The sequence below is a fragment of the Scomber japonicus genome, chromosome 6 (assembly GCF_027409825.1).
Source record: "Scomber japonicus isolate fScoJap1 chromosome 6, fScoJap1.pri, whole genome shotgun sequence".
NCBI classification, from domain to species: domain Eukaryota; kingdom Metazoa; phylum Chordata; class Actinopteri; order Scombriformes; family Scombridae; genus Scomber; species Scomber japonicus.
In genome coordinates, this window is record NC_070583.1 from 5112852 (window position 1) to 5133405 (window position 20554).

General features: G+C 39.9%; 1 protein-coding gene across 1 annotated transcript in view; it reads left to right on the plus strand.

Annotated features, from left to right (window-relative positions):
* Positions 1-20554, plus strand: part of bcas3 (BCAS3 microtubule associated cell migration factor) — a 359279-nt gene that overhangs the window by 69280 nt on the left and 269445 nt on the right. Inside the window, exon 15 of the mRNA XM_053321422.1 lies at positions 4749-5085. Coding sequence (XP_053177397.1) covers positions 4749-5085 — 337 coding nt within the window. The remainder of the gene's footprint in view (positions 1-4748; positions 5086-20554) is intronic.

Genomic DNA, 20554 nt, shown 5'->3' on the forward strand with positions numbered 1-20554 from the left:
GCAGACATGTGAGTTATGATGGCATGTTAACCTACAGTCTCAGTATTAAAATAGAATTTATCTAGCAAGAAAACTTCCACGGTTCAACATATTGGCACCAAATATGCGCTGCAGTGCAGTAGATTTTTAGTGTCAGCTTTCAAAAAACAATTTTGGCCGGTTCCTAATAACTAGATTATGTGTATTGATTTTCTTTTGCTTGAAAGCCTTTGTACAGTTATAGATCCAAACACTCAATTTAAAGCCATTAAACCTCTACTTACTACCGCTGTTGCTATATTTCATTCTATTAGATCAAATGTTGTGAGCGAGTGAAACAACACGCTTGACTTTGATAACCACCACAGTGTTGATAAATGAAGTGACAGATATGCAATCAGTGGAAATGAGTTATATCCGTCCTGTAAACCTCCTGGTAAAATAAAAGTTCAATCCATCATGTGGTAGGTCCACAGTGTGATTTCTAATACTAGGCCTTGCTGATTTAGCACTGTAGTTTTGGCAGTTGGGTATTAGACTATATGGAGCCATATAGTTGTTTGCTTTACTTTCCGTCATCGTCTTCTTCCATAATCCTGCTCCAAGAGACACTTGAGTTTTTATTCAAGTATGTTGTGTTTGTCCTCTTTCTTCACTCTTATCCTGCTGTCCATCTTTGTCACATTCTCCTCATTCCTCCAGAGTTCCTCTCAGGTGAACCAAGCTGCCTAATCTCCCTAACTTGTGTCGCCGATTAAAGAAAAAAGTTTAACTATGTATTCTTGGCATGTGTTTGACTGTCAACGATGTCATCTAGTCTTTTGAGGGAGGGGGGCAGGAGAGAGATAGAGGGAGAAAGACAGACAGAGAGAGAGAGAGCAAGAGAGAGAGAATGACTGACCTCCGTGTCTGACGAATACAGTTGCATTCCACCCTTTTTAAGATAACATTTGACAGCTGTTTGATGTGTACGCCGTTGTCACACTGTGGCAATCACTGCCACCCTTCAGGTAAGACCCCCCCTCCCGTCCCCTGCCTGATAAAACGGATTGGGACTGTAAAAGTCCAAGGCAGCCATTTACAGTTGGAGCTCTGACAGGTTCTATTATGGCCAATTACGACAGACACAAAGTAGCCCTCTCTCATCTCAGAGTCATCCCCCTAATCAGCCAGCAGCAGAGGTCAGCCCTCCTCTTTCACTCATCTTTGTGAAGTAAACTAACTGTCTGGTATGCAGAGGATGCCCCATTAACTGTCATTGCTGGGGACAATTACCTAGTCTGACCTGGCAGGAGATTAGAAAGGTCTGCCGGTACAGAGCTGTCTCACACACACAGACAAGAGTTACACATTCCTCATCTTAACTTTCTCCTGGACTTTTTTCCTCATTTTTTCCCCCCTGCTTTCTCCATCCTTAATTTTCTTCTTGCAGCAAGTTGAATGATTGATGCGGTTTCAACGCCCTATCACCTCATCAGTCTGTCACCTCACTTCTTTGTCCTTTTTCTCTCTCTCTCACTTCTCTTGTCTCTCTCATGTGCTGGCATTGTCTCTCGCAGTCTATCTGTCTGGTTTCCTGCATGACTAACATGACTAACATGCTCAGGGAGATGCTATCTTCTCAAGCGTCTGTTCCTCTGAGAGTCAGTCAGTGTTTGTTGAGGAGGACTAACAAAGAACACCATGAGCCCTTTTGTCTTTCCGCAGTAATTTATTTTAACGGTAAACAACCATCATATCACGTTGTCACCTTTGGCAGCACTTATTGTCTAATCCTCTCACACTGGTTGACTTTTGTCAGGCGCCTTAGACAGATGTGTTTATCTGTGTGATAAACACTTAACCCTAGTCACGCCACATCAAAACACTGATCTAATTGATTTTTACTTGTAGACAATTTGGCTGTACCTGTCTTACCTTTCATCACTCATGATTATCTTTCAGGTGTCTATTTGTGCATCATATTTTATACTGACACAAGCATCCATTTGAAAAGCTAAATTGGAGGTCTCTTTTTTTACCCCCACAAACAAAGTCTGTCCATAATCACTGTCACTCTTTGTCACCTGAGTTCAGAACTGCTCTTTTGCATGAGTTATATAACTATTCACACAATACTATACTGGACAGCTAGATTAAGTATGTGCTGATATAAAAATGTCAAACATTTCTACTTATCTTAGTATGTACCAGCTGTGTAGTCACTGCAATAAAATAATAAAATCTTCTCCCAGTTATGTCATAATTTCAATGTTTACTGTTACTGGATATTCAGGCGGGTTCAGACTTCGTGGGTTCAGCCGATACTGATATTTGGGAGCAAAATAATTCCAATATTGATATATTGGCTCATAATATGTACAGATTATATATATATATATATGGTAAATGACTAGACTGTACTTATATTGCACATTTCTAGTTTTTCACCCATTCACACACATTCATACACCACACAGGGTACCAGCCATACACTGTTGGTGCAGCCATCAGGAGCAATGTTGGGTTAAGTATCTTGCCCAAGGACACATCAACATTTTGAACCCTCAAATGTGATAGGGCTAGGGTGATGGAGGCATGATATTTTACACTACACTAACAATAAACTTTATTGTTGTTGTTATTATTATATATTTATTCATTATAATTAGCTTTGAATAGACAAACCCACACACAACAAAAAATACACATAACATGCTCGCTGTAACTTATGAAAAAAATATAAGCAAATATTGGACATACATATTTGCCAATACCGTTATATCTGTGATAGGTCAATATCAGCTGATAATATCAGCTGACTGATATATCAGTCGAGCTCTATTGCAAACTACCAACATTTAAAATTGTGCTTATAATTGGACTTTATTCTCAAATTCTTTTCTTCTAAGTATTATTTCAGCAGCTTGTACACAACCACATTTACTAAGAAAGCTCAAATGAGGTTTCATTGAATTCATGGCTGCAATCTGTGTGTGTATTCAGCCACTGATTTACTAAGGTGGCAGCTCGTTACACTGTCAGCTCCTAGACTGAACCTGGGACTGAAAGTCAAAGATCATTCTGAGAGTCCAGCATTTCCAGAATCTCACAGTAAAGGTACAGCTGATGTCTCACTGAAATATTGATGGAAGTGCAGCCAGAATAACCTGTTAAAGTCAAAGGAGAGAAGAGTGCAGTGATAACCAGTTGTAAGGTCACTGAAATTCAAATCAGGACTCCTTAAGTAAAGTGTAAAGATTTGCATTGTGTTTACATGTGATTTTCAGAGGCAGACAATGCTTCACAGTAGAAGTGACGAGTGACAATTGTGTGACCTTATAGACTGAGTCGAATAAATAGTAAAGTTTCTTAACACTTCTGCACTTATGATTTGAGAAGGTAAAAGGAAGTGAAATGCATATGTGGTAAGAACAAAGAGGCAAGTTTGAAGAACACACAGTATGTGTCTGAAGCAGAAGAGGTGTGAGGGGAAAAAGTAACCAGCTCTTGTGTCTACAGAGGCAAATGCTGACTTAAAAATAATAATGATAACTGACTGTCTAGTTTGGCATATTGTAATATCATGATATGGCATAACAGTTGTCTTTTCTTGGTTTTAAAGGCAACGTTACAGTAAAATGATGTCATTTTCTAAACTTACCAGATTGTTGTAGCTGTTTTATTATTTACCTTGTACCCACTTAGTCATTATATCCACATTACTGGTGATTATTTATCAACAATTGCATTGTGTAAATATTTTTTATGAAAGCACCACTGTGTTGTTGTGATACCAATATCAAGATATTAGGTCAAAAATATTGTGACATTTGATTTCATCCACATCGCCCAGTCATACATATATATATATATTTATATATATATATTTATTTATTTTTATTTATTTTTTTCCAACGACAATGGAGTTTAATGCTTCATGGTTTTTTTGGTCTTTTTATTATTTCATTTTTTATTTCTTTATTATTTCTTTTGCTGTTTGTCAATTTAATTAATCCTGTCTTTTTGTCTGTATTTGTGTGTCTGTGTACTTGAGTGTATGCCTGTGATTGAATGTTTGTTTTTGTCTGTGTACATAATTGTGTAGGTGAAGATAATAAAATTCCTTTGATATAATGATTGCGATTGTATAGAAATTAGGGGTCAAGCAAATTAATTCGTTCAAATGTATGTGATTGAATTTCTTTAAGGAATGCCAAGTATGGTGAAAGGTTATACCTATGTATCCTTGCTCATGCCAATGAAAAAAAAAAGAAAAAAATTATAAATGTAAAATACCAACTTTTTAAGATGATACATACAATTAATAAAACGTCCTAGCTGCAACAGCAAATAATATGGCCCTCCCTAGACTCATATCTTGAATCTTCTTTCTCACATGTGATTAGTGTGAAGCGAGCCTGCAGACAGTGCTGCACATGTTGGACGGTCTCTGTAGACTCTGTCAGTCCCAACATCTCACTAACAATGTGACACTGTTTGTGTCCACCTGTCCTGCACTGTCTTTCTACATGTGGTGTATGGTGGTACAGTATGCTGATCCACTTGTAACTTGATGACATCACACAAACTAGTCTTGATATAATTGCTGACATATTGTAATTTGAAAATAGTTTAATGATCAAATGAGATGATGAAGTGTTTGTTTGAGTTATTCTGGAATGAAGTGAAATGATTTCATCCTTCTCTACATTCCCTCTTTCATCCCCCTCATGCCCCCCCTCCCTCCTCTGTCCCCTGCCTTCTGTACCTGTCCTGTCTCTGTCCAGGTTCAGGACATGTGTTTCAGCCAGGACAGTCGCTGGGTAGCCATCAGCACCCTCCGCGGCACCACCCACGTCTTTCCCATCAACCCGTACGGCGGCGCACCCTGCGCTCGCACGCACATGTCCCCTCGCGTCGTCAACCGCATGTCTCGCTTCCAAAAGAGCGCCGGGCTGGAGGAGATCGAGCAGGAGCTGAACAGGGCGGCCGCCTTAGGAGGAGGAGCTGGAGGAGGAGGCATAGGAGGAGGAGGCTGCATCCTGGGCGGAGGAGGAGGCATCGGGGGCCGCTGTAGCCCCATACCTGGTCTGTCCAGCAGTCCGTCGGGGTCGCCGCTGCACGGTGAGGAGCTGGGAGGGAGGTGGGATGGTTTACATGTGGCATCACAGCAAACAGTTGCTGGTTCATACCTAAACTAAAATAGAAACCTCTTCTTGAATTTGATCATTTTACAGCCGCATTAATAAATGATTGGCAACTAGCAGGCAGACAAACATGACAAGCCAACTTATACTCAGCTACATGTCCCTTATAAATAAAGTCGTGGTCATCTCGTTAACAAATAGTTTCCTATGTACACACCCAGAGCAATAATAGCATTCATTTGGAGTGGTGTTAATCTTCACCTCCTGAACTTAAGAGCTAAAAGAGGCTAAAAAACACCTGCAGATATTTTACTTCCACTTACATTATTTATCCATTCATTTTCATATCTTATGCACGGGTTGCAATCTATCCCAGCATGCATTTGGCAACAGGTGGGATATACCCTGAACAGGTCACCATCCGCAATCATAAAGCATTGGAAGTTGCTACAGACTAGACATTGCTACAGTGTGTGTGTGTGTGTGTGTGTGTTTCCAGTGACTGGTCATCTCAGTAGTCTTTTTCCAGGGACTCTGATCTGTCTGCCACAACCTTGTCTCCCTTGTTTGTCAAACACCATTGCAGGCTGCTTAAACTGTCTGTGTGTCCCGAGCTGACATAGATACACACTGATAAACACACACTTTGTGTCAGCTGCACTGCTTGACCCCAGAGGTGTGACTCAGTGTAAAATATCACAGTTCTCATTCGTCACGGGTTTCCAGGAATATCCCTGAGCTTTGATAGGTGTACTCCAGCCGGGGAGGGGGGGGGGATGTTGAGAACTTGATAAACACTTCAGAGAAGAGGGGAACTGGGAATTTGACTAGTGGGTCATTTTACATAATGCAGGAGAGCAAATTACAACTTTTTTTTCAAATGGCCCTGTTCTAGATAGTTTTCTGCTCACTCAACAGGAAATCATATCTCTTACAATTCAGGATTTGCATTTTTAGAGTATGTGAGTGTCATGGAAAGTCACTGGAAATATTCCACTTATATTGTACTCTAAGTACACCTTTGCTCACGTTTAGGCCAGTTTCCAAAACAAAGTTTCTACAAAGCCATAGATTTGACACTCTAAGAGAGACCTTTATGTACTCTAGTCAGATTTCTCTTCTTTTTTAAATGAATGAATGCACTTATGGTTCAAGTCTGCTTTGGATTGGGTCCTGATGGATGGGTTCTGATAGCATGTTCAGTAAAGTGCCTGGAATCATTAAGATTTGATACTAAAGAAGCTCTTACTGTACTTTTTATCATTCCTCATTGTTTTGCATTAGAGAGTAATGCAAACATATCAGTAGCAGTGTCTCATTTTTAGTCTACTGTCTCTGGTTAAAATGACAGTCATCAATACAGTAGATTAGAATATTAATTCTGTAATGGCTATAATAGAAAGTTAATGTGTTCTCCGCAGCTGGTGTCTATACTCAGACGAAGATTGTTTGTGAGTAAAGATGCATCACTTTGTAACACCACTATTGGATCACCTGTGGATTGTGTGTTTTGGTAGTTTGGCAGAGTGGAGATTCTACTGTAGAGAAAACTGATCATCTCATGTCACTTTAAGAAGCTTTCAATTAAACTTTGACTCCTACTAGTTCAACAATTGAGTCTGATAAACTTGATATTTCATCATGAATCAGGAATGAGGAATGAGTGAATTAATCATAAGGAGTTCCTGAAGTACAGTTGGTAGTAGTAGTAGAAGTAGTAGTAGAAGTAATAGTGGTAATAGTAGGAGAAGTAGTAGTAGTAGTAGGAGTAGAAGTAGTAGGGGTAGAAGTACGAGTAGAAGTAATAGTGGTAATAGTAGGAGAAGTACTAGTAGTAGTAGGAGTATAAGTAGGAGTAGTAGTAGTACGGGTAGAAGTAATAGTGGTAATAGTAGGAGAAGTAGTAGTAGTAGGAGTATAAGTAGGAGTAGTAGTAGTACGGGTAGAAGTAGGAGTAGGAGGAGGAGAAGAAGGAGTAGTAGTAGAAGTTGTTGTAGTAGTAGTAGTAGTAGGAGAAGTTGTAGTTGTAGTAGTAGTTGTAGTAGGAGTAGTAGTAGAAGTTGTAGTAGTAGTAGTAGTAGGAGAAGTTGTAGTAGTAGTTGTAGTAGGAGTGGTAGTAGGAGAAGTTGTAGTTGTAGTAGTAGTTGTAGTAGGAGTTGTAGTAGGAGTAGTAGTAGAAGTTGTAGTAGTAGTAGTAGTAGGAGAAGTTGTAGTAGTAGTTGTAGTAGGAGTGGTAGTAGGAGAAGTTGTAGTTGTAGTAGTAGTTGTAGTAGGAGTAGTAGTAGAAGTTGTAGTAGTAGTAGTAGGAGAAGTTGTAGTAGTAGTTGTAGTAGGAGTGGTAGTAGGAGAAGTTGTAGTTGTAGTAGTAGTTGTAGTAGGAGTAGTAGTAGAAGTTGTAGTAGTAGTAGTAGGAGAAGTTGTAGTAGTAGTTGTAGTAGGAGTGGTAGTAGGAGAAGTTATAGTAGTAGTAGGAAGAGAAGGAGTAGTAATAGTAGGAGTTGGAGTAGAAGTAGTGGTGGTATTGGTAGTAGTAGAATTAGGAGTGACAGTACTACTATTAGTAGTAATAGTAGTAGGAGTACTAGTAGTAGTATTAGGAGTACTACTAGTAGTAGTAGTATTAGGAGTACTACTAGTAGGCCTCTGAGGCAGTGTTGTAAATCATTTAGGAGGATTGCTTTCAGATAATGAATTTTACTGAATGTGTGCATCATTGTGAATGATCTGTTATGATTTACAAGTTCACTGTCATCTAGTTATTTTCCTATTAACTCCGTACATTATCTCAATATATATCTCAGTGTTACAATAACAAATGACAAATAGTGTGTTATATTTGTATGGGAACACTTTATACTTTTCACTATGCTTAAAGTTACACACTGTGAGTCTTCATATGGTCCCAAATAGGTGACAGAAGCTGCTGGGAGCTCGGGGTCAGGGTCATACTGTTATCTGCCTGCCCCAGAACTCACACTGCTCCCCCATAGACACACACACTGCTCCCCCGTAGACACACACACACACACACCCACACACACCCACACACCCTCTTGAAAAACAGCGCCCTTGCTTCCTCTCTCCTTCCTGTCTTCCTTGTCTAGACCCAGACCTCTCTGTAACCCTTTCACACACACACACACACATTAAAAAAAATACACAAACACATACACATTCCTACACACTGTGAAAAATAGGCCATCAAACATTAAAAGGATGTCTGACTTTGGAGAGCCACTGCTCCGCTGTGATGAGAGACAGAGAGGGACAGAAACATCAAAGTGGGCTAGGAGGTGAAAGTGAGTGAGCAAAGTAATGAGGTGCAATTGAGAAAAATGAAGGAGAGATATAGAACGGGGGGTGGGGGGTGGGGGGTAAAGGAGGAGCGGGGAGGAGGGGGGAGAGAGCAAGATAAGTTTGTAGTAGCAGCGCTGAAAGCCGGGGTCTCGGGAGCGTGGTCGTAAATCACACTTTTGTTTCAAAGGGGAGCATTAGGGCCACCTGTCAACAATTAGTCCTTACAGTGATACCTTACTGAGTGTGTGTGTGTGTGTGTGTGTGTGTGTGTGTGTGTGTGTGTGTGTGTGTGTGTGTGTGTGTGTGTGTACATTTGAAGAAGACAAACTACGTTCCACATGAATAATTCTTTATGTGAAAAAGGAACAAGAATCAAAGATAACACTTGTGAGGCAGCAGGAGAAAGTTTTCATAACTCTAATATTTTACAATGTATAATATAGTCCACAGGAAATTGAAGTCAGATTTTCACACTGCTTTTTATCAAGGTGTTAATCCACACCATACGGACACTTGCTCACTTTCTGACAAAAAATCACAAAGCTCCTCGCTGTGTGAACGACGAGGCAGCGGCTTTGTCTACTTCCAGTGTTACAGCCTCATTTATATTGTGGTGTCTAACACTTCTTACATCTAATATGTTACATTAGTCATAGCTCACACTGTATTTTGAGACAATATGAGTGGTCGCTGAGAGTTGGAATTCACTTTTTTAACCCCCCCTACAAAATAATCCCCCTTTACTAACGAGAAACATATTGTATCAGTGATAGCTATTTAAGTGTAAATGAAACTAAACCAAAAAAAATCTTCCAGAAGTTCAGGCCAAAATGACTTGATAAGATTTTCTAGCATTATAACCAGGCCTCCACAAAACACTATATCACCATAGAAATACTTAACAAGGCTTGACTTTCCATTACATTCAGGCTTCGTCCTCTTAAAATAACCAAATCAACTTTTTTTCCAAGCGTTTTCTACTATCGGTGCCTTAAGGCCACCTTTAATGTAGCGGCACAGGGCAATGAGTTTTATGTTTTATATTGTATTTATTTTTTTTATATTGTTAAATCTATTTTGTTTTCTCTGAATAGATGTTTCGGTGTATCAGGGTGACAAGCATACAATCCAATTTTCAGGCTTGTTTCTCCCCAATTCAATCTGGAAAAAAAACCCAAGTGATTTAATATCTCGCTAAGAAAAATCAAGAATTTATCTTGAAAGTAGTTCAATAATCTAATGAAATTGTTCTTGAAAGAAGATTTAATAAGATAGAACTTCCTTGAATTGCCCCTTTTCATTTTTTGCAGTGCAGTTATTTTTAATGGTGTGGTCATAGCAGCAGTATTTTGTTTTATTTACTGTACAGTGGGTTTTTTTGGGGGGGCGGGGCTCCTCAGGGTCAGTGATGAATTAAACCTGTCAGATAAGTTCTTGTGCCAAAAACAAGATGATTCTATGTTTTTTTTACAGTGAACATGTATTTAAATTGTGCAAAAGTGGCAAAAAGTGTGTTAGACAGTAGGTCATTATCAGTTCAGCAGTGAGACCTCTGTGGGGACGAGGTCATGTAGCTCTCCTGGTGTCTGTTATTCCCAACATAAATTGGCTCCAAAGCATCCTGCCACATGTAAATTTAGAAATCAAGCCCCCCTCCTCCTTCTCCCCCACCTTCACCACCACCACCACCGGCGTTGATAAAAAAACTCCATAATTTGTACAGTTTTCACCGGATGCAAACACATTGAGTCACATTTTGCTTTTGTGTCTCCTTTTCCGCCTGTTTTTGTGAGCTGGGTGTGAATTTTGGGCAGCGAAGGCGGTTTTCTTAGGCTGGCAGAGAGCAGCAGAGGGTGAGGCAAGCCAGGGCCGGGCCACCTAGCCACAACAGCTGCTCTGTGATTGTCGCCAGAGAGGACAGCGTTGATTTTTGGGAAGGAACTGTAGAAAAGTACACATCCTTCTCAAAGCTGCCAGCCCAGGCTGCCGGCACACCTAAAAATAGAGGCTGCAATTGGCCGTCTTCTTGTCACTGTTAAAATCTGGAAGGGCTATTTACGTACTCAGTACTTTTTTCTCCCCCTCTTCTTCTCCTTCTTTTTTTTTCTCTCCCAAAACCTCTCCTCTGTGTGATCAATATATTGTCATTTGAGGTGATGACCCATAATGTGACCGTCCCACGCTGTAAAGCGCGGTTTGTCTGCGGCCCAGCGCATACAAGCCTAGATTAGTGAGTGCAGTTTCTGTGCACAGGGCAGAGGTTATTGAGGCTATACCAGGCATATGGCACTGACTGTAGACTTTTATTATTCCGATGTTTTTCAGATCCAACCGCAGCACTGTATAGTACAGCAGCGCACAGTGCAAACAGATCCCCAGCTCTCCAAAAACAACTCGATCATAATAATCTAAAAACCATCCTGTAGTTTTCATTTGATCTGGGTTTATGTTTTTTGGTGAAGAGCTGTACTTTGCCCTCTAGTGCTGCTAGATGGAGACAGTGTTTTTATCTACTGATCAGAGGTCCCCCTTCTTTTTGTGGAGGATTCCATTTCATCATAAATAACTGTTAAATGTCCGTTTTCACCCTTTTCTGCGGTAATCTTGTGACAGTTATGACTTAGCGTGCATTTTTTTTTTTCTCAACATGCATGGGCGCCTTTTGGTGTGTATATATACACACAAATGTCATTTACTTCCCAACAGTAAAACATCAACACACAGCTATTAGTCAGTGCAACAGATTTGTTTCCTCACCGAGCAGAAGCCCTGGTGGTCCGATCACGAGGCCATATGGGCCCTGGCACCGGTTCAGAGGGAGAGGGGGAGGCAAAAAACAAGGTGTGACGGGAAACTGTTAATTCACTTGTTGATAAAGGGACACTTCCTTTCTGCTATTAGAGGCTGACGGCTTGCTTATTTGGGTTTGGACTTTTGTTTTATCTCGCCTCCCTCCTCCTCCAGCGCTGCCCCCCCCCCACCGCTTCGTCAGTCATCGTCCTGTGGTGAAAAACACCAACGCTCCGCAGAGGTCGTGCCAAGGAAACATTACCTCATAACTGCTGGTGTGTGACACGTATGTACACGGCCTCAGTGTGACCCTGTTTTTTGACAGTATGGTTACTGTAAGTTAAACAGTTACAAAGCGCGGCCGAAGATGTCGAAAGCTTCGGCCTGATGCTTTCACAGATAGTGGATGGAGGTAGCAGGCCGACTTTAGCACATCAGCTTCAAAAAAAAAATAAATCTGTAAACAGCGTGAAAGCGGGAGATAGATGACTTGTCCAGATTTCAGTCATCATGATGAGCTGTCTGCCTTGGAAGAGTGTCCAGCCCGAGACTGGACCGAGCTAACCAGTGTTTGGAGAGCCACCGCATGCCCACATGCTCACCATGTTTTTAATTTTAACTTTTGCTTTTTCATTTGAACTTTTTTTTCACTTTCCTTGTTGCTCCATCCCATTGTTTTTGCTTTGGTGTCCCTGCTCTGGAGCCACTAACCCCACTTAGGAAGCTGAAACATGTTCAACATTGACTTAGACTGAAAGGCCACATAGGAATGGTTAGATTTGATCTCATAATAAAACTTTTTAGAATTATAAAGTGTATTTTCTGACAAATCAGTTGAGAAAAGCTTAAAAAATGACACCACATGGTCCTTGTAGCTGCTGTTCTGGAGCTTTTGATCACATCACATGATTTTTCTAAGCAGATGAGTCTGTGCAGTCGTCATGGAATTGTAGATTATTTTTCCCTTCCTCAGGACTTCTTCTCTACGTTGGCTGAAAAAACTGTGAAGATGATCAAAAGCTCCAGAACAGCTACTAAATGAACCTCTGGCGTTTCTTTCTCTTTCCCAGCGTCGTCGTAAAAAAAAGACTTCTTTACCGTCATATCTAGCTTCACTGTATATATCATATTGTCCCAACGCTAATGTCACATTACAGTTCTCAGCCAGTGTTTTTAAGCTTCTATTTGTATCTTGTGACCATATGTTCAATGTTTTCATCATTCACATCCACATATCTGCACATCTGCACATCTGTAAAAAGCGGAGATCAGGTTATATTGCAACATTTTCTTCTGCTCACACTTCCATTTTTCAGCTTAAAGGGTTTTTTTTGTCAGACTCAGTTTTTCCTTTATGAATCAAAGGTCTAAGGATAGAGGAAGTTGTATTGCTGTACAGATAATAAAGCATCCTGAGGCTGATTTGTGATATTGGGGTATACAAATACAATTGACGTGATGACATTTTAGACTGAAAGTACAAAACATTTCCTGTTTTTCCTAAGACAAACAAAACAAGTAGTGTGTCATGTTTTGTATTGTGTATATTTGGGCTCAGTATAGTTTTGGAGAGAGGCTCTGCTCTGACATGGGGACCAATATTATCAGTGCTCCCCTCTCTTTGACCTTGTCCCACTTCTTACACACACCTACACACACACACTCTCTCACACTTGTCATGTAGTTCAGACATGTTATCAGTGACAGCACCATTACTTCCTTTTCTTTATCCTTAGACTGCTTGTATTGTGCTGTTGTGCCTCAGTGAGAAGCAACAAATAATCAAGGGAAGTCAATTAATTTAGAGAGAAATCAGGGATGCTAAATTTGCACCTAACAAACATTCTTAAAATAAATCATCTAAGCAGTCATTTATCTCATTCCTCTCTCACTGCACAAAGTGATTGTCAGCTATACTGAGGAAAGAAAAACATTTAAAGCAGAGGAGGTCACAGAGGCGCTTTAGTGCACATATTAAAAAGTCTACATTAAAGCCGTGGTGGCAGGGCCTGCGTATTAGTACCCGAGTCGTCCTCCGTGTGGCGCTGTGTGGTCAGGATTCCCAGCAGCTCAGAGAGGGAGGAGCAGAGCAGTCCTATAACTCTACACATAGAGACAGAGAGGAAAGGACTTGTAAAGCTTGAGTTGTGCTGCAAGGGTTTTGCCTTGATACAAATCTAACAACAGAGAAAGAGCTGGGTAATTTCTAAGGCTTTTTTTTTTATGAATGGTCACTTCCTCCAGCTAAAACAACTTGCAGCCCTTCTTTGGAGATTGTTTTTTTTTTCCTCTCTCTCTCTTTAAAGGAGGCAGTCTGAACACTTTTCTTTTTAGACTTGAATGTTAAGACATCTCAGCTGTATTCTTTTTTTTTTGTTTTATTCCTTCACTCTTTTTCTCCTCGTGTTCAGAAGATGATGAGGCAGATTAAGTTTTATTTAGTGTATTTAAAAATGCAGTTAAAACGGAGGGAAAATGTTTTCCTCTGAGCAGCATTTGCTCTGATAATTCCTCTCTTTCAACTGGACACACAGCATCCAGCATCGCATTCAAATCCTACTGTACACGTCTTAATAATTTAACCCACAAATTACTGGTCAGCAGGAAATAGGAAATGGCAAATAGCTCTCTAAAAGGAGCAGATGTTCTTTTAAAAGCATTTTTTTTCTCTCCCTCCCTTCAACCTGCCATATAGTCAAGAGGATTACGCTTTGTACATTACTCAGTACATTTGATTTAACAGTTGTGTGCCATCAAAGGTAAGCTAGTGTTAGAGGCTTGTATTTGATGCAGGCTCCGTCGGCAGGCTTCACCCTGTGGTCGGCAGAGGAGCCAGAGCCCAGCTCGGCTTGAGTCAATAAACTGGAGAGCTCACAGCGCAAAACCACACTGCAATCGAACAAGCTGTTTACCCTGAAAATTAGCCTTCCCCTGTACTTTTAGGGCTTTTAAAGCAACCAAAAATACACGGTGTGAGGAATATGTATCTTGGCCGGCGTTCGGGCTCCGCCAGAAGACCTCTGTCCTTTTTATATAAACCCTAATAACTCAATCTCCACAACCGCTAAACCCTCTTATCACCGGGTGCTCGCCGTTGCACTCATCATTATTTGATTTGCAAAATTGTAAGGTAGAGATAAAGAAATAAAGCTGGCTTGCCATTACACACAGACGGCACTTGTGGCTTCCAGTTTATTGCCGACCATGTGAAAAGTGCACGCTTTGAAAAGCCAAAGCCTTTCATTGTCACAGAATCAATAGGTTGTACTTCCCGCTTTCATGCCGTTGCGGCGTGTGTGGATCTTCCTTATGATGTTTTTTCTTGTTTTGGGGTTTTTTTTTTTTGGTGCTCATCTCACTTCTATATTTGTGTTCCTGAAGCTTAAAGTCTTAAAGTTGTAGTCTTACACCAGCGTCATGGCTTCAACAGGTCTTCTTGGCATATTGTGGAGCCTAATTTATAACAGCACGTTACAGTATACACCAACTCTAAAGCAAGTCATTCTAGTAAAAAAGTGACATAGACGAATATAAACTATAATACTTTCACTCAGATGTGTTTGTCACTGCAAGACCATGCAGCTCTGACAACAATCTTACACCTTCATTTGAAATTGAAATGTCTGACATCAACGTTAAATTAATAATAATAATAAAAATCATATTCTCTTAATTGTTGCAGTCATCTAACTCATTTCTGAGCATGACAAAACATCACTTATATTGATTTTGATGTATCACAGGAGATTGGAAATGGCAAAGGAGAGAAGAGAAGAGAGCTCGTCCTTCTTTACTCTTAAATCCTGTGTTTACTCGTCTCATGTCTAAGTGTTTTTGACACGCCATTTATTTAGACTGGGATGCTGTCAAAACTCCGCCGGCTCAATCTGGATCAAAGCGGCCCTGCGGTTGTTACCAGCTATTGAAATGAGCTTCTGTCGCAGCTGAACAGAACTGCAGTGTCAATCAATCAGCGTTAGATCAGAGCCAGTTTTTAAATAGAGGAATTAAATCAGATGTGCATGCAGGATTGTGTGTGTGTGTGTGTGTGTGTGAGGGAGTGGGACAGAGAAGAGAAGATGAGGCTGGTATGATAAAAAATAATTAACAAAATGAGCTGCATCATTAAAGAAAAGAGCAGAGGGAACTGTGACTGTCTACACTAACTATCAGTCACTGCTTAAATATTGTAATCATGGAAGAAATATTGAATATTTCCATGCAGAGGCTCATGAAGACGGTGCAGGACGGCTGTGACAGCAGCGCAGACGTTTCATTATCTCGTCCGTCTGTCCTATTGTTTCCTCTGCTCGGGACCGCAGGCTTCTAAAAGGAGAGGCATTTAAATCCAGACAGACGACGGATGCAGCCAATCTCCCAATCTGATCGGGGAGGTCAACAGGCTTCTTCTCATTTAGCTTGAAGCGCACTGCTGATCTGTTTGTAATCAAATAAACTGACAAAGGTCTCATTTCTGATCGAGAAAAGGAAAAAAAATATCGATGGCAGGATTGTCTGCGTTGTGGGGAAAAGATAATAATTTAAAAATAATTTCTTTTCTCTCTTTAGTGTTGTTAAACACAGATTTGAGCTAAATGAAATGACTCTGAGATGAAGAGAAGGAGGGAGTTGTGATTGCAAACATTTAGTTATGGAGTGACTGAAATGTGTATGGCTCACAATTCATGTTTTACTTGTTGTTTTATTAGAATTTAGAATTTAATTTTAAGAGGCAGTCTCTGACACCTGTTTGATACCAGAATTCATTCAAAAAGATGTGACACAAGTGAGCACAAGGCTGTTATTAAATACTAAAAATGTTTTCATTAAAAAAAAAAAAAAGTAGTATCCTGAAGTCTTTATTTTTTTACAGCATTTACACAGAATTGAGCTTGAAAAACACTTTGTGAGCATTAGAACAGTTACATTATATTTCTAATGATGTAATTATGTTGCACTAAATAACTGAATATATTCATCTTACTTGCAGGTTAAAAAAAAATACAGTACTTCAGTCGTATTAACTCATATTCATATCACAAGATTACATTTTAAAAAGCATCAACCTTCCACCACTTCTTCCACTAAGCATGTATCCACTCAAAAAAATAGAGCCACACGTGTTCCTATACGATGCAAATAGGGTAAACATTGTTTATTCATATTGATTTAATGTTTTTCTTATAGGCATCATGATTATTTTTATGAATCCTTCAGTATGTGACAGTGTTATCTTCTGATGCTGAAGTTTAAAGTTCCTTCTCAGTCATGTTGAGCTGAGGGAATAACAGTAGAGAACAACATAGAAAACATCTGATGCATCCTGTCTTTTTTCCAGCTCTTTCTCTTTCTCTCTTTCTCCCACTCCTGCTGCCACTAAATTGGTTTGTAAGTGTGCGTGTGTGTGTGGTGTGTGTGTGTGTATGTGCATCTGTGTACTTGTGCACACTCTCATTCCACCCTCCCGCCTCCCTCTCTTGCTTTCCCAAACATCCAATCATTGGCCATAACCCGTCTCTTTACTGTGAGGTACTAGCTCCTTGACCCAAATCATATGATGGCTCTACACACACACACACACACACACACACACACACACACTCGTACAAACACATATGGTTAGAGTGTGGGTGTCATCTGATCCAGTGGAGTTGTCTGACCCCCCCCCCCCCCCCCCTCCACCTTAAACCCCCCCCTTGGCCCTCCTTGCTGGCGACTCATTCCTGTCTGATGAAGCCTTGTAAATACTGACATGCTGTAAACTTGTAGATCTGATTTCAGGGTGCTGTTTGTGTGTGTGTGTGTGTGTGTGTGTTTGTGTGTGTGTGTGTTTTCATGTTTGCACGCGTTCCTCTCACCTGATTGTTTTCTCGTGATGATGTTTGGCTGCGTGTCGTGTGTTTTTGCATGTAGACGTGTTCTGCTCCTGTGTTTCTGTCGGGTTTTTTTTTTTTCTTCTTCCCCTCTCTTCTTCCAACTGCTTGGTTTTTTTCCTATTCTTTACAACACAGCCTGGTCCGAGCATGTTACACACTCTCACTTTCCAAAATCTCACTTTCTGTCTTTTTTTTTTTTTTTTAAATCTCTGAAGTTTATGATAAAATTATATCCTGGGAATTATTTTTTTTTGAGCGTAGTTGTCGAGTGTTGTTTTCTTTTCTTTTTTTTAGCTCCCTGACATGAGAAACGTCAATAAAAATACAAAACCGTTCGAAAAATGTTCCCAAATAGGGCTGTTAATAAAACCTCCCTGTTAGCCTGCGGTTTGGGAGCGGGGGACCGGGCAGGAAGCCATTTTCACACAGGCCGGCCTGACCTCCACTCTTAACTCTCTCCACTGAAAATAGCAGACGAGCAAGATCACCGTACAAAGGGAAGAGAAAAAGAGGAAAGGAGGAGAGGAGGAGGAGGAGGAGGAGGGGCGGGGGGGCGAGGAGATAGATCCCCGCGCCGCACCGTTACCTGAGAGAAAAAGGAAGAAAAAAAAAAGAGTAGAGGGGTATTGGGGGTGATGTGGGGGGAGACTGATGGCTTTTCCACCGGTCTTCCGATTCCTTTGCAAAACAGTAAATCTTGTGAAGTTTATTTTCTTTGCAGCATCTGTGTTTTATAAGGGCTCTTTTAATTTGTTTTTACTCTGTCCAGTGGGGGATCCCTGCTCCTTCTTTCTTTTTTTTTTTTTTTTTTTTTGCCCTCCCCCTTTATGTCCGACCCTTTTTAGCCCTCCCCGCCGTCCATCTCTCTCTCTCTCTCTCTCTCTCTCTCTCTCTCTCTCTCTCTCTCTCCCTCTCTCTCTCTCTCTCTCTTTTTCTATCCTCCTCCCTCCTGTATTTTTTTCATTCTCCCTCTCTTTCCTCCTCCTGTGGAAGTGAGTGTTTTAATAATGATACTTTGGGGAATTGGGATGGTAGAGCAGCTTTCTCCTCCTGCACAGAAACACTTCAGCGCCCCCCCCCCAACCCCACCCCGCCCCACTTGCTTTCCCCTCCTTCCCTCCTTCCTCACTCTTCATTCTGCTTCCTTTCCCCTGCTTTAATCCCTCCCTCCTTTAACATGTCTGGGAAACTTGGACTATCATGGAATGAATGGTGGAAAGTGCAAATGACTGATACAGGTTGCCGATATTAGTCACTTATTAAACTAACTAGTTTGATAGCAGTGCTGAGTTATGAAACTACATATGTATATAACACATGCAACCCAGGGTCAATTAGTATAACTTGTATTTTTTCATAAAAGTCTGATTATATACAGGAAAATAAATATGAACTAAAATGTTAATAAATATAATCCACTTTTAGCTACACAACACTGTGTTTATAACAAATTTGACATCATTTGTCAAAAGTTATTTAGAAAAAAATGGTTGTTTTTTGGATATGTCCTGATCAATATTGACAAATGTAAAAATATTCCAAACATGTTTTCTTTTCATTTGATGTTTTAAAATGAAGTCATTATTAGTATACTTAAATACACTGTAGATGGGTAAACAAATGTCTTTTCAAATTATCTAAAACCAACAAAAATACTAAACGTACATTTCAACAAACCCGATGCTGCTTTTAAAACTAATTTTTAACATATTTATAAATTGCTCTTCTTGCCAAACCTTTTTTGCTCATTTGTCACTGAGCCTTTTTTCCTACCTTAATATGACTTTTTAAAATAAAGAACTATTAAATACAGTGAAAAGTTAAACAAGTTTTCAGATTTAGATTTGGAAATAACTCAACAAAGAAAAAATACATTCAGTTTCTAACAATGCTGGCTTCATCTGTTGGAATTTGGCATTTAATCAGAGGCCTCCTTTATTTTCCATGGCTTAATAAATGACTGTCATGACCATAAACACCTGTAGATCCCTGTACATTCTCTCAACAGTGTCAATATTTATTGGGATTCTGGTGATATTTAATGATGTTTGACATCACTGAAATGGTCAATGTTCAATTTGGGACTTGATATCTTGTCTTTTAAAGCATACCTCTATAATAGTATATGCATGTATTTCATCACATTATCAGTATGATATGTTGTAAATATTCAGGAAATTGTTAATGGATAAAATAAACAGAATGCTAGATTTTGGTTAATTGAATTGGATAGCTGGTAGTCCAGATGTTAGAGGGATAATAGCATGGCATGATCTCATAGGATATATTACCATATTGCCCACCTCTAGTAAGCAGTATTCATCTCCAGGGTTGTGTTTTTTATGTCTTTACCTGGCACCAAAAAAAACAAAATACATTTTCATAGAGTGTCTGACATGAACGGAATCTCTTCAACAACCTAAAATGAGCCAGAGGTGTAACATCAAGAGGTGCATTAAATAAGAGGCTTCAGTTAAAAGGCCCATGAATCAGCCTATGTGTCTGCCTGTCACAATGTGTTGCTATGGACATATTTCAGTCAGTAGGAAGTGAGGTTTGATACACGCTCCTAATTTTAAACAGTGTGTCAGCCACTTCCTGTGTGAGTTTCCTTTCTATTTCACAACTCTTACTTTCATTTCAGTTAGCAGACAGGACTGAAAATGAATGTTGATTGTTTTCAGTACAGTGATTCTGGTTTGAAGATATATGACTGCTCACTAGAGGTCTTCACCCATAACGGACCTGTGAAAAACCTATTCACACCTCATTTTCATAAATTCATATTGAAAAAAGAAAAGACCTGACCTGAGGGAGACCTGAGCACAGCCAGCCCCGAACATAACAGACCTGATCCAAAACAGAGAGAACACAAACACCAGCAGCAGCCTGACCTTCATGACTTAAGAATTGGTGTTAAGCCATAGAAATGAAAATAATTCATTTATTAAACACAGATAACTGACATAATAACTAAACCATCCCATTCTAGCACCTGTCAAATAATGAATTAATAACACGTGTGACATTCCAAAATTAATTTAACTGCATAAATCTTGTAGATGAATGATTTTCTTAAAATAAGTTGTACCTCAGTTCCTTTTTTCTCATCTTAGTCCACTATTTGCATCAAACAGAATTAAACAGCTGATGTTGCTTTTACCTCCTTGTTCTTTTCGTTCTCACTCAAAGCACATACAGGCCTGAGACCTGCAGCAGTAAAAAGAGACCCAACCCCACTAGACTGAATAACATTTGGACTTGGGCCTTGTTTTTTTTTTTGGTTTTTCATAATCAAGTGGACCCTTGAAGACCTCCACCCTGCACCACAATGTAATATATGGCTTGTAGAAAATGACTTTAATGTGAGCGTCTCCACAGTTGTCAGTTTGAACATGCATCCTCTTGTTTGTTTTCAACGTGTAATGAAAGCTGTCCACCCAGCTGTTAATCTCTACCAGGATGAAGAGGTGTAGTGTATGA